Raw genomic sequence first — 16194 nt, forward strand, 5'->3', positions numbered from 1 at the left:
ATTATGCAGTCTAGTTAGAACAAAATATTAAAGTTTATTTCTCTTAAAAAGAAATAAATAAAGTTAATATTATTATTACTGGAACATTATTATAAATATTTTCACAAGAATAAAATACATTCACACACGCCGAAAAACAACAGTTATTTGATCTTAAAGACATATTAAAATATTTATTTTTAACTTTCTTTAGATTATTCACATCTTGAGAATTTCCTTGATCTTTGAACGTCTTATTACTAATTCGACATCACTCCTACATCCGCAATGGAAAGAATATATATATTTTTTTAAATATATACATAACGCTGACAGTAAACAATTACAGATAAGAAAAGACACTTGGCGAAAATAAACTCCAATAACCTACTTCGGGTTTTTTGGACGATGGCTGATGGACTCTTCTGTTGGATGGGTTTCTTTCTTCGAACATACTTGTAAGTCGTTTAGGCTTTTTTCGCCCTTCTCCATGATAGAAACAACGTTACAACTTTGATGTGTAATTTCAGCCATTTTTGATTTAGTTATAGAAAACTTAGTTAATTTTGTCCTTTGTCAGAAGATACACTGTTAGAAAATTCACCGTTAGAGGGAGACGATGAATTATCATCCTCTTTTTCTTTATAAATAAGAGATTTTTGGCCACTGTTTGTAGAAGACATCCGAACTGCTTTGTTGTTATCGTAGATAGAAACAATATCATTCGTTGCAGGTGTCACTGGTATTTTTACGTCATACGTTTTTCTTATTCAACGTACGGGAGAGGATATTTCGAAGCAATCAAACCAAACTTTTAAATCTTCTTTAGAAGTTACTAAGATATCTTTGTCCTCATTTTCCGCACACTGAAGATTAGAGGTTGTCTATAAGTTCGGCATAGCTTCAGAAACAGTGGTGTTGTTAGTTTGGTTAACAGGGTCACACAACCTTTTAGGCCTGCCTTTGTTAATCACTGACGTGTCTCTGACATCGTGACTACAACAACCTAGGCCTAAAAGAGGCGATATTCTGGTTTTGGTCATTCGTAGTGTTGTCTGTTGTTACTAAACATGATGTCCGGGATCTGTACAAGAAAATTAACATTATGTAAAAAACAAAAAGGATTTTCTTTATTGCCGCCTACAGACTGGTGAAAAGTTCTTTATTTATAAGAGATCACAATGGACAGCGTAATCATCGAGTGAAGTGATATGGAACGTCGCGAAGTAAGAAGCTACAATAACCATTTGTTATTTATGTAAGTACATTTTTCATTCTAACTCAGACAGTGGAAACTGTTTATCTACAACAACTCGTGCATAAAGCATGAAACTCGTGCCAACTAACGTCAGACACATCTGTATTTAGAGCAGTTTTCTAGTATAACTGAACATTTCTGATAATGACCGTTTAACATCTTTGAGTAGGCTAAATTTTCTAATTTTTAAAATAACATACATCTAAAAAATGCATAATGTACCGGTTAAGTAAAAGAACGAACCGTGTAAAATATATTTCAATCAACACTTTAAAAAACCTTTTCCCGTCAGTTTTCAATAAATAAAAATACATACGATCGTTAACCATTTCTAACCAGTTGTTTTCAAAATGTCAATTGATTTGAAACCCTACCAAATTTTTACGTAATTAAATTACCATTAAAATACATGGTTATCAACCCACAAAAATTTTATTAGGTCATAATTAATATTAAATAACCTACGTGAAAAAAACCACATAGCGAAAACTGACTATGGAACCAGGATATGAACCCGGGTCTCACGTTCCAGGTAAGGTTGTTAATAGCTATATTTATTTATAACCAAATAATACTTTTATAAACTATTGTTAAGATCAGTGAAAATTTTCAGTTCGGATAGCGTTTTTACCTGGATAACAGAATTGTTAAGAATCCAGATAACGTTTTTAGTGGTTATTTACCACTTGATCCCTGCATAAAACATCAACACGTGATTTCTTTCTGTTTTTGTCATATTGGTAGTGACAGACTATAAATACTGAAAGATTGAAATCACAGGTTCTGTGGTGGCGTACAGGGGATTCCTGTTGTATTAGACAGACAGACAAAAGGTAACCTTCATAAATAATTATGAATTCAAACATGCAAGGTACACTTGTTTTCTTACACAAATAAAATATCTCGGTTATTTATCTCCATGTGAGGTGAAGAAACTATGATAATCTACCTCAATTCAGTTCAATAAACCTCAGCCGAAATTTTCGCTTTCATAATCTACCTAAAGTATCGAAAATCCAAAGACGATTTTTTGTTTTGGTAATCTACCTTAATTAGGGATTAAACTTCAAACAAAATTCTAACATTTCTAAACCAATCAGTGCTAACTTGTATAACACAAAACAAATCTCAACTAGACTTCTCAGTGTAGTGATATATCAAAAGTACGGAACAAGTTTCTGACGAATTGTTTACATTGATGACCTATCTACACTAGAGAACAGTACAGGTTCTGATATCATAATTTACCTAAACTACAGAACAAACCTCAGCTGCATTTCTTAATGTGATACTCAGCTCAATTAATGAACAATTTTAACCAGAATTCCTTATATTGATAATATACATCAATTAATGAACAAATATCTTATTTTTATTATCTAACTAAAGACAAAACTGAATTTCCTAATATGATCGTATACCTAATTTACAGAAAAAAAAACCCAGCTGCATCTCCAATATAGTATCTACCTAAACTACATAACAAACCCCAGGTGTGTTTCTTAATGTGATACCTACCAAACTACAGAACAAACCACAGTTGTATTTCTTAATGTTGTATCTATCTAAATTACAGAACAAATCTTAGCAGTATTTCCTAATGTGATATCTACCAAACCACAGAACATACCTTAGTTCCAGGTTGTTATGTGATATCTACCAAACCACAGAACATACCTCAGTTCCAGGTTGTTATGTGATATCTACCAAACCACAGAACATACCTCAGTTCCAGGTTGTTATGTGATATCTACCAAACCACAGAACATACCTCAGTTCCAGGTTGTTATGTGATATCTACCAAACCACAGAACATACCTCAGTTCCAGGTTGTTATGTGATATCTATCAAACCACAGAACATACCTCAGTTCCAGGTTGTTATGTGATATCTACCAAACCACAGAACATACCTCAGTTCCAGGTTGTTATGTGATATCTACCAAACCACAGAACATACCTCAGTTCCAGGTTGTTATGTGATATCTACCAAACCACAGAACATACCTCAGTTCCAGGTTGTTATGTGATATCTACCAAACCACAGATCATACCTCAGTTCCAGGTTGTTATGTGATATCTACCAAACCACAGAACATACCTCAGTTCCAGGTTGTTATGTGATATCTACCAAACCACAGAACATACCTCAGTTCCAGGTTGCTATGTGATATCTACCAAACCACAGAACATACCTCAGTTCCAGGTTGCTATGTGATATCTACCAAACCACAGAACATACCTCAGTTCCAGGTTGCTATGTGATATCTACCAAACCACAGAACATACCTCAGTTCCAGGTTGTTATGTGATATCTACCAAACCACAGAACATACCTCAGTTCCAGGTTGTTATGTGATATCTACCAAACCACAGAACATACCTCAGTTCCAGGTTGTTATGTGATATCTACCAAACCACAGAACATACCTCAGTTCCAGGTTGTTATGTGATATCTACCAAACCACAGAACATACCTCAGTTCCAGGTTGTTATGTGATATCTACCAAACCACAGAACATACCTCAGTTCCAGGTTGTTATGTGATATCTACCAAACCACAGAACATACCACAGTTCCAGGTTGTTATGTGATATCTACCAAACCACAGAACATACCTCAGTTCCAGGTTGTTATGTGATATCTACCAAAACACAGATCATACCTCAGTTCCAGGTTGTTATGTGATATCTACCAAACCACAGAACATACCTCAGTTCCAGGTTGTTATGTGATATCTACCAAACCACAGAACATGCCTCAGTTCCAGGTTGTTATGTGATATCTACCAAACCACAGAACATACCTCAGTTCCAGGTTGTTATGTGATATCTACCAAACCACAAAACATACCTCAGTTCCAGGTTGTTATGTGATATCTACCAAACCACAGATCATACCTCAGTTCCAGGTTGTTATGTGATATCTACCAAACCACAGAACATACCTCAGTTCCAGGTTGTTATGTGATATCTACCAAACCACAGAACATACCTCAGTTCCAGGTTGTTATGTGATATCTACCAAACCACAGAACATATCTGAGTTCCAGGTTGTTATGTGATATCTACCAAACCACAGAACATACCTGAGTTCCAGGTTGTTATGTGATATCTACCAAACCACAGATCATACCTCAGTTCCAGGTTGTTATGTGATATCTACCAAACCACAGAACATACCTCAGTTCCAGGTTGTTATGTGATATCTACCAAACCACAGAACATACCTCAGTTCCAGGTTGTTATGTGATATCTACCAAACCACAGAACATACCTCAGTTCCAGGTTGTTATGTGATATCTACCAAACCACAGAACATACCACAGTTCCAGGTTGTTATGTGATATCTACCAAACCACAGAACATACCACAGTTCCAGGTTGTTATGTGATATCTACCAAATCACAGAACATACCACAGTTCCAGGTTGTTATGTGATATCTATCAAAGCAAAAACCAAATACTCATATTATATTTCTAGGCTTAATTAAAATGTATAAAATTAAAACTATACAGTCGTACCTCCGGAAGTTTCGGTGACTCAATTCTCAGCGAGCACGTTCCAGTTCAGATCCAGTTTGTGTAGTCTTGTCCCTCGTGGAAGTTGTAGAGCACGTGCAGGTGATGATGTGATTACGTGTTTACATAAAGTGTTGATTCCTGTTCCTGCTGAGCATTCTGGGCAAAAATACCTGTTTTGTGAATATGATGTGTTTTTATCGAGCATGCGTAAAGAGATGCTTCATGTTATTCGGCACGATGTGTTAATGACAGCGGGTATTGACAGGTCAATTGTACTGCGTTATTAAATAACATACAAATATAGACTGATCGTGGAATAGACTTGTAAGGTAAGCTCTTTACCTTGAAATGGTTAATTAGGTCATCATTACGCGAGGGCGATAACATAAACATGAATAAGGAAATTTTCCGAGGAATTAGAAAGTCTATGACATCGAGTCGATCATTTGCCTTGTCACAATAGCTAGAAAAACGACCACTGAAACAACAAGGTTACGTTATACTTACGGTGCGATAAGGAATATTTCATAGTTTACGCGATTACGCAATCTTCAACTATCACTACAAGGAAAACATAAATATTTCGTGGAACATAAACTACGTGAAACAGCTGAACTAAGGTTATTATTTGTTTGCTATCAAAACTCTCTGTAACAATTTAGTTCCAGTGTCGAAATGTTAAATATTAGTGTTTATTTATTGTATTTTGTGAATTTTAGCTCCATTAGATGGCAGCACACTCTGGAAAGTTAAATATGTTTCATTATGGCGTACTCTTGATTCTTTAGCTAAGACATTAAACTATATATGACATTTATATACAAAGAAAAAAAGAAGAAATGAGAAACTCGTACTTGTGCCTCAAGTTACACTACGTACCGGAAGGTCAGATCTCCGATACAAATGAACTTGAATTAAAGATAACTTTTAACAATAAAAAGGTTTGAGAATTTTTTACATCTCTACGTTTATTCGTACGTACTTTGGAAGCTCAAAGTGAATCTCTACTCGCATTTTATTAAAGATAGTATATATTCTCATTTACAAAGATTACGTCAAGTGTTCCCATGCTTTTAAACAGGTTTTAGGTTAAAATAGGCCCTTCCAAGCACATACACACGGGAGGAAATAAATGTCCGTACCTTTCAATGTCTTCAATATCCATGTCTGATACCGTGACAGTCTTTAACTATTCTCTTCTACTTTGCTCTATATTGCACACTGCAGATCTGTTGTTTGAGAAGAAGGGAGTGGATGGGGGTTGTTTTGGACTCGAGTAGAACAAAGAACTCGCCACCCACAAATCCTTCGCACAGCTATGCCATGTTTCGTAAAAGTTTAGTTTAAGCGTATCAACGAGATCTCTGTTTACGACGCGTTTCACGAGCACAATCTGCCTGAAACGAGTTCAGGAATACTTAATAACAACCTTATGAACTGAATCAGAGAGAACCTTAATAACTGACTAACAGCTTCATTAACTGAACCGGAGAGAACCTTAGTAGCTCACTAACAGTTTCATGAACTGATCTGGAGAGAACCTTAGTAACTGACTAACAGTTTCATGAACTGATCTGGAGAGAACACTTCTGATCCAACAATATAGCTTGTTTGACGACAAAACACAAAGGAAGAGTTTGGAATGAAATGTTTTTAAAATGTGTTCAGGTTGTCTACTTATACGACTTCCAACTACCTCTGAACTTTTCAACTTAGACAGTTCCTTAACGTGATCACGTTTCAACCTTCAAGTTTAGAAAGTTTTGTACTTGGTTATTGTTATACAAGAACCTAAGTGTTTACAATAGTAAAAATATTCTTTAACTGTCCAAATTTTTCAACTATGATATGTAATCGACTGTGTCTCACCTTAAATTAATAACTATCGAGATTCAATGTCAGAGATATAGGACACACTTATTAATCCTACAAATTAACTGTTCTCTCGACACACCCAAGCAGAAGTACATTCGACTGGACCTATGGTATTAAGTCGGGTTTTCTTTTAATATCCAATTGTATGGTTTGTACCAGACCATGTTTTATGATGAAGTTATCAAGTCACGTTAAACAAAAGTCAATGAAGAAATACATCACAAAAACGCCGAAAACACTGTTTCATAAACTACGAGCATGTAAAACATTGTTTCATAAACTACGAGTGTAAAACATTGTTTCATAAACTACGAGTGTAAAACATTGTTTCATAAACTACGAGTGTAAAACATTGTTTCATGAACAACGAGTGTAAAACATTGTTTCATAAACTACGAGCCTGTAAAACAATGTTTCATGTACCATGAAAGTGTAAAACAATGTTTCATAAACTACGAGTGTAAAATATTGTTTCATAAACTACGAGTGTAAAACATTGTTTCATGAACTACGAGTGTAAAACATTGTTTCATGAACTACGAGTGTAAAACATTGTTTCATAAACTACGAGTGTAAAACATTGTTTCATAAACTACGTGTAAAATATTGTTTCATAAACTACGAGTGTAAAACATTGTTTCATGAACTACGAGTGTAAAACATTGTTTCATAAACTACGTGTAAAACATTGTTTCATAAACTACGTGTAAAACAATGTTTCATAAACTACGAGTGTAAAACATTGTTTCATAAACTACGTGTAAAATATTGTTTCATAAACTACGAGTGTAAAACATTGTTTCATAAACTACGAGTGTAAAACATTGTTTCATGAACTACGAGTATAAAACATTGTTTCATAAACTACGAGCCTGTAAAACATTGTTTCATAGACTACGAGTGTAAAACATTGTTTCATAAACTACGAGCATGTAAAACATTGTTTCATAAACTACGAGTGTAAAACATTGTTTCATAAACTACGTGTAAAACATTGTTTCATAAACTACGTGTAAAACATTGTTTCATAAACTACGTGTAAAATATTGTTTCATAAACTACGAGTGTAAAATATTGTTTCATGAACTACGAGTGTAAAACATTGTTTCATAAACTACGTGTAAAACATTGTTTCATAAACTACGTGTAAAATATTGTTTCATAAACTACGAGTGTAAAACATTGTTTCATGAACTACGAGTGTAAAACATTGTTTCATAAACTACGAGTGTAAAACATTGTTTCATAAACTACGAGTGTAAAACATTGTTTCATGAACTACGAGTGTAAAACATTGTTTCATAGACTACGCGTATGAAACATTGTTTCATAAACTACGAGCCTGTAAAACATTGTTTCATGAACTACGAGCATGTAAAACAATGTTTCATGTACCATGAAAGTGTAAAACAATGTTTCATGTACTACTATGAACCTGTAAAAAAATGTTTCATATATTTTGAGTTGAGCCTGTAAAACATTGTTTCATGTACTACTAGCCTGTAAAACAATGTTTTATGTACTACTGGCCTATAAAACAATGTTTTATGTACCGCTAGCCTGTAAAATAACGTTTATGTAATCTGAACCTGCAAAACGATGTTTTATGTACTACTAGCCTGTAAAACAATGTTTAATGTAATTTGAACCTGTAAAACACTGTTTTATTTACTACTGGCCTATAAAACAATGTTTTATGTACTACAACCTGTAAAATAGTTTTGTGTGCTACTAGCCTATAAAACAATGTAACACATTATTGGTTTTTCAGATAGTCGTGTAACGACACAAAATTGTTATTTGAAAAATATATTTCAGTAATTTATAAGACGTGTAAAACTGATAGGCGAAAAATATTACTGTAATACGAGTACATGCGTGTTGATCTTTGTGGACTACTATAATACGATTACATGCGTGTTGATCTTTGTGGACTACTATAATACGATTACATGCGTGTTGATCTTTGTGGACTACTATAATACGATTACATGCGTGTTGATCTTTGTGGACTACTGTAATACGATTACATGCGTGTTGATCTTTGTGGACTACTATAATACGATTACATGCGTGTTGATCTTTGTGGACTACTATAATACGATTACATGCGTGTTGATTTTGTGGACTACTATAATACGATTACATGCGTGTTGATCTTTGTGGACTACTGTAATACGATTACATGCGTGTTGATCTTTGTGGACTACTATAATACGATTACATGCGTGTTGATCTTTGTGGACTACTATAATACGATTACATGCGTGTTGATCTTTGTGGACTACTGTAATACGATTACATGCGTGTTGATCTTTGTGGACTACTATAATACGATTACATGCGTGTTGATCTTTGTGGACTACTATAATACGATTACATGCGTGTTGATCTTTGTGGACTACTATAATACGATTACATGCGTGTTGATCTTTGTGGACTACTGTAATACGATTACATGCGTGTTGATCTTTGTGGACTACTATAATACGATTACATGCGTGTTGATCTTTGTGGACTACTATAATACGATTACATGCGTGTTGATCTTTGTGGACTACTGTGATACGATTACATGCGTGTTGATCTTTGTGGACTACTATAATACGATTACATGCGTGTTGATCTTTGTGGACTACTATAATACGATTACATGCGTGTTGATCTTTGTGGACTACTATAATACGATTACATGCGTGTTGATCTTTGTGGACTACTGTAATACGATTACATGCGTGTTGATCTTTGTGGACTACTATAATACGATTACATGCGTGTTGATCTTTGTGGACTACTATAATACGATTACATGCGTGTTGATCTTTGTGGACTACTATAATACGATTACATGCGTGTTGATCTTTGTGGACTACTATAATACGATTACATGCGTGTTGATCTTTGTGGACTACTATAATACGATTACATGCGTGTTGATCTTTGTGGACTACTGTAATACGATTACATGCGTGTTGATCTTTGTGGACTACTGTAATACGATTACATGCGTGTTGATCTTTGTGGATTACTGTAATACGATTACATGCGTGTTGATCTTTGTGGACTACTGTAATACGATTACATGCGTGTTGATCTTTGTGGACTACTGTAATACGATTACATGCGTGTTGATCTTTGTGGACTACTGTAATACGATTACATGCGTGTTGATCTTTGTGGACTACTGTAATACGATTACATGCGTGTTGATCTTTGTGGACTACTGTAATACGATTACATGCGTGTTGATCTTTGTGGACTACTGTAATACGATTACATGCGTGTTGATCTTTGTGGACTACTGTAATACTATTACATGCGTGTTGATCTTTGTGGACTACTATAATACGATTTTTAAAGTTTATTTACTGCTACGATACTTGAAAAACATCGTTTTTAATATTTATGTGTTGGTAATACTTTATTAAAATGTGACCTTGGCGTCAGAACAATGTGAGATAGTCACTTTGTGACTGGTGTCGGGTTGGCAATAAGATAGGAAGACGTGAAACTCAGCTCAACATGTTTCTATATAAGATGTTAGATCCAGTTCAACATGTTTCTATATAAGACGTTAGGTCCAGTTCAACATGTTTCTATATAAGACGTTAGATCCAGCTCCGCATGTTTCTATATAAGACGTTAGATCCAGTTCAGTATCTTTCTAAAGAGGATGTCTGATCCAGTTGAATATCTTTCTAAATAATACGTTAGGTCGAGTTCAGTATGTTTCTGTATAAGACGTTAGATCCAGTTCAACATGTTTCTATATAAGATGTTAGATCTAGTTCAGCATGTTTCTATATAAGATGTTAGATCCAGTTCAACATGTTTCTATATAAGACGTTAGATCCAGTTCAGCATGTTTCTATATAAGATATTAGATCCAGTTCAGCATGTTTCTATATAAGATGTTAGATCCAATTCAGCATGTTTCTATATAAGACGTTAGATCCAATTCAGCATGTTTCTATATAAGACGTTAGATCCAGTTCAGCATGTTTCTATATAAGATGTTAGATCCAGTTCAGCATGTTTCTATATAAGATGTTAGATCCAGTTCAGCATGTTTCTATATAAGACGTTAGATTTAATTCAGCATGTTTCTATATAAGATGTTAGATTTAATTCAGCATGTTTCTACATAAGACGTTAGATCCAGTTCAGCATATTTCTATATAAGACGTTAGATCCAGTTCAGCATGTTTCTATATAAAATGTTAGATTTAATTCAGCATGTTTCTATATAAGACGTTAGATCCAGTTCAGCATGTTTCTACATAAGACGTTAGATCCAGTTCAGCATGTTTTTATATAAGATGTTAGATCCAGTTCAGCATGTTTCTATATAAGTCGTTAGATCCAGTTCAACATGTTTCTATATAAGATGTTAGATCCAGTTCAACATGTTTCTATATGAGACGTTAGATCCAGTTCAGCATGTTTCTATATAAGATGTTAGATCCAATTCAGCATGTTTCTATATAAGACGTTAGATCCAATTCAGCATGTTTCTATATAAGACGTTAGATCCAGTTCAGCATGTTTCTATATAAGATGTTAGATCCAGTTCAGGATGTTTCTATATAAGATGTTAGATCCAGTTCAGCATGTTTCTATATAAGACGTTAGATTTAATTCAGCATGTTTCTATATAAGATGTTAGATTTAATTCAGCATGTTTCTATATAAGACGTTAGATCCAGTTCAACATGTTTCTATATAAGACGTTAGATCCAGTTCAGCATGTTTCTATATAAAATGTTAGATTTAATTCAGCATGTTTCTATATAAGACGTTAGATCCAGTTCAGCATGTTTCTACATAAGACGTTAGATCCAGTTCAGCATTTTTTTATATAAGATGTTAGATCCAGTTCAGCATGTTTCTATATAAGTCGTTAGATCCAGTTCAACATGTTTCTATATAAGACGTTAGATCCAGCTCAGCATGTTTCTATATAAGATGTTAGATCCAGTTCAGCATGTTTCCACATAATACGTTAGATCCCGTTCAACATGTTTCTATATAAGACGTTAGATCCAATTCAACATGTTTCTATATAAGATGTTAGATCCAGCTCAGCATGTTTCTATATAAGACGTTAGATCCAGTTCAGTATGTTTCTGTATAAGACGTTAGATCCAGTTCAGCATGTTTCTATATAAGATGTTAGATCCAGTTTGGTATGTTTCTATATAAGATGTTAGATCCAGTTTAGTATGTTTCTATATAAGACGTTAGATCCAGCTCAGCATGTTTCTATATAAGATGTTAGATCCAGTTCAGCATGTTTCTACATAATACGTTAGATCCCGTTCAACATGTTTCTATATAAGACGTTAGATCCAATTCAACATGTTTCTATATAAGATGTTAGATCCAGCTCAGCATGTTTCTATATAAGACGTTAGATCCAGTTCAGTATGTTTCTGTATAAGACGTTAGATCCAGTTCAGCATGTTTCTATATAAGATGTTAGATCCAGTTTAGTATGTTTCTATATAAGATGTTAGATCCAGTTTAGTATGTTTCTATATAAGACGTTAGATCCAGTTCAGCATGTTTCTATATAAGATGTTAGATCCAATTCAGCATGTTTTTATATAATATATTAGATCCAGTTCAATATGTTTCTATGTAAGACGTTAGATCCAGTTTAACATGTTTCTATACAAGATGTTAGATCCAATTCAGCATGTTTTTATATAAGACGTTAGGTCCAGTTCAGCATGTTTCTAAAGTTCTCAAAAAAGATAATTTGATTTTGTTTTTACCATTTTAGTGACTGTTTTCGATAATGTTCCAAATAGTTCCTAATACTATTGGGAACAAATAAAGTATACAAGTTTTTTATTTTGATTATTGAAATATATATTGAAATATATTTGTTCACCAGTGAGAACCAGCAAATTAGTGGATTCTAGTTGCTGTAGTTGTAGAATGGTGTATCACATGGAGTGTGATAAAAACAATAACACTGCTCTCTTGTTATTAAGTTACATAATCAACATGAAATACACATGTGCAGTTTTAAACACCTACACACAGGTGTGTTCTGTTAAATACCTATATAGATGTTATAAAAACACGTGGGTTCAATAAGTCTTAATAGAAATGAATAAAAACCCTATAACCCGAGCGCCTTCTGAAGATGCACTTTTCCTTGTTCAGGTGCAACGTTCACTTACAGAATTATAGGAAAAGTCGATAGTTTAAATTGTGGAGTTTCTTGTTTAAACAAGTCCACATTTCATGGACTTTACAGCTTCTTTGTCTTGGTTTTCAAATAAAGTTTCTAGCACCATACAGATCAAATAGGTCCCGAAACGTTGTCCCAAATACAGAAGATATCCAAAACAAACTGTAAAAGAAACACTGTAAAAGGAAGATATCCAAAATAAACGCTGAAAAGGAAAATGTCCAAAACAAATGCTGTAAAAGGAAGATATTCAAAACAAACTCTGTAAAAGGAACATATCCAAAACAAATGCTGTAAAAGGAAGATATCCAAAACAAACATTGTAAAAGGAAGATTTCCAAAACAAACGCTGGAGAACGAAAATGTCCAAAACAAATGCTGTAAAAGAAAGATATCCAAAACAAACACTGTAAAAGGAAAATGTCCAAAACAAACACTGTAAAAGGAAGATATCCAACACAAATGCTGTAAAAGGAAGATATTCAAAACAAACACTGTAAAAGGAAGATATCCAAAACAAACGCTGCAAAAGGAAGATATCCAAAACAAATGCTGTAAAAGGAAGATATCCAAAACAAACACTGTAAAAGGAAAATGTCCAAAACAAACGCTGTAAAAGGAAGATATCCAAAACAAACACTGTAAAAGGAAGATATCCAAAACAAACACTGTAAAAGGAAAATATCCAAAAAAACACTGTAAAAGGAAGATACCCAAAACAAACACTGCAAAAGGAAAATGTCCAAAACAAACACTGTAAAAGGAAGATATCCAAAACAAATGCTGTAAAAGGAAGATATCTAAAGGAAATGCTGTAAAAGGAAGATATCCAAAAGAAATGCTGTAAGAGAAAGGTTTCCAAAAGAAAGCACTGTCAGTTGTCACGTGACGATATTGTGGCATTGTGGAACATACTCGTTGCATTAAGAAGTTTGACTACGATAAAAGACCCCCAGTGGTTCAGCGATATGTCTGTGGACTTACAACGCTAAAAACTGGGTTTCGATACCCGTGGTGGGCAGAGCACAGATAGCCCATTGTGCAGCTTTGTGCTAAATTCAAAACAACAACAACAACAAGTAAGATAAAAACTGATTTAAAATGAAAAAGCCAATATGCAATCCAGATTCCTTGTTGAGTGCCGCCAACAGTGGGCTAGAGTAGCAGAACCAGCTACACCACAGCCAAAAGCGAACCTGCACCCTAGGAAGGTTTTGCATAATGTTTGGTGGGATGAAAGTAATGTAATAGACTTTGAGTTGTTACAAACAAACCAGATAATCACTGCTGAGAGATACTGTCAACAAGTGGATCAACTGAACACTTCACTCAAAAAGTAATAGAGACCTGCTTTGGTGAATTGGAGAGAAGTTGTTTTATACCATAATAATGCACGTCCTCACATCGCTAGGATCGCTTCCATAAAAATTGAAGAGCTTGGCTAGGAGAAACTTCCTTACTTTCCCTTATTCTCCTTATCTTGCTCCTTCAGATTACCATCTTTTAAGAAACTTGCAACATCATCTGAATGAAAAACAGTTTATTTCTATGGATGAGTTAAAAACAGCCTTTGTACCTTGTCTCAAAACCACCTGATTTTTATAAGCGTGGTATTGAAAATCTTTTAATACGTTGGCAGAATGTTATTGCAAGTGATGGAAAACTATTACTGAAAGTGATGGAAAACTGTTATTGCAAGTGATGGAAAACTTGTTACTGAAAGTGATGGAAAACTGTTATTGAAAGTGATGGAAAACTGTAATTGAAAGTGATGGAAAACTGTTACTGAAACTGATGGAAAACTGTTATTGAAAGTGATGGAAAACTGTTACTGAAAGTGATGGAAAACTGTTATTGAAAGTGATGGAAAACTGTTATTGAAAGTGATGGAAAACTGTTACTGAAAGTGATGGAAAACTGTTACTGAAAGTGATGGAAAACTGTTACTGAAAGTGATGGAAAACTGTTTCTGAAAGTGATGGAAAACTCATAACTGATTAAAACTGTTATTTCAGTTTGATTTTTTTCCTTTTACATATTATTGTTACAAACGACATTACTTATGGGATAACCCGATATTTCTTTTTAACTTCTTCAAGACCGAAAGACAATCTATACAAGTGGTACTGACGTCAATAAATATCTAACTTAATGAAATATTCACATAGAAGTTTTGTTTCATTTAGACGAATATATTATCCTCTATTTTTTAAACTAAAATTTAAAACTCGATCTTTACCGTCGTGACCTCCTAATTGAGTACCGTGGAATTAATCATCCTTAACAGGGACGAAACAGTATGTTATGACTCTGTAGGGACGAAACAGTATGTTGTGAAATTGTAGGGACGAAACAGTATGTTGTGACACTGTAGGGACGAAACAGTATGTTGTGACTCTGTAGGGACGAAACAGTATGTTATGACACTGTAGGTACGAAACAGTATGTTGTGACACTGTAGGTACGAAACAGTATGTTGTGACACTGTAGGGACGAAACAGTATGTTATGACACTGTAGGGACGAAACAGTATGTTGTGACACTGTAGGGACGAAACAGTATGTTGTGACACTGTAGGGACGAAACAGTATGTTGTGACTCTGTAGGGACGAAACAGTATGTTGTTGTGACACTGTAGGGACGAAACAGTATGTTGTGACACTGTAGGGACGAAACAGTATGTTATGACTCTGTAGGGACGAAACAGTATGTTGTGACACTGTAGGGACGAAACAGTATGTTGTGACACTGTAGGGACGAAACAGTATGTTATGACTCTGTAGGGACGAAACAGTATGTTGTGACACTGTAGGGACGAAACAGTATGTTGTGACACTGTAGGGACGAAACAGTATGTTATGACTCTGTAGGGACGAAACAGTATGTTGTGACACTGTAGGGACGAAACAGTATGTTATGACTCTGTAGGGACGAAACAGTATGTTGTGACACTGTAGGGACGAAAACAGTATGTTGAAACAGTGACACTGTAGGGACGAAACAGTATGTTATGACACTGTAGGGACGAAACAGTATGTTGTGACACTGTAGGGACGAAACAGTATGTTATGACACTGTAGGGACGAAACAGTATGTTGTGACACTGTAGGGACGAAACAGTATGTTGTGACACTGTAGGGACGAAACAGTATGTTGTGACACTGTAGGGACGAAACAGTATGTTATGACTCTGTAGGGACGAAACAGTATGTTGTGACACTGTAGGGACGAAACAGTATGTTATGACACTGTAGGGACGAAACAGTATGTTATGACACTGTAGGGACGAAACAGTATGTTGTGACACTGTAGGGACGAAACACTGTAGGGACGAAACAGTATGTTGTGACACTGTAG

At 34.7% G+C, this 16194-nt stretch overlaps 1 protein-coding gene and 1 long non-coding RNA gene across 6 annotated transcripts in view; one reads left to right on the forward strand and one right to left on the reverse strand.

Moving 5' to 3' along the window:
* LOC143230267 (uncharacterized) overlaps nucleotides 1–16194 on the forward strand; it is a 162012-nt gene that overhangs the window by 55436 nt on the left and 90382 nt on the right. The gene's annotated exons all lie outside the window — the stretch shown is intronic.
* Nucleotides 1–16194, reverse strand: part of LOC143230261 (proton channel OtopLc-like) — a 45997-nt gene that overhangs the window by 23410 nt on the left and 6393 nt on the right. Inside the window, exons 1-3 of one of the 4 annotated variants that reach the window (XM_076463504.1) lie at nucleotides 5903–6326; nucleotides 4761–4930; nucleotides 371–1063 (exon numbers count right to left, since the gene is read on the reverse strand). The exons of 1 other annotated variant lie outside the window; for it this stretch is intronic. In XM_076463504.1, coding sequence (XP_076319619.1) covers nucleotides 371–513 — 143 coding nt within the window. In that variant the 5' untranslated portion in view covers nucleotides 514–1063; nucleotides 4761–4930; nucleotides 5903–6326. Of the gene's footprint in view, nucleotides 1–370; nucleotides 1064–4760; nucleotides 5502–5902; nucleotides 6330–16194 lie in introns of those variants that run through there. 2 more of the 4 variants (XM_076463503.1, XM_076463506.1) reach the window with 2 other exon arrangements.

The sequence above is a fragment of the Tachypleus tridentatus genome, chromosome 10 (assembly GCF_004210375.1).
Source record: "Tachypleus tridentatus isolate NWPU-2018 chromosome 10, ASM421037v1, whole genome shotgun sequence".
Classification (NCBI taxonomy): Eukaryota; Metazoa; Arthropoda; class Merostomata; order Xiphosura; family Limulidae; genus Tachypleus; species Tachypleus tridentatus.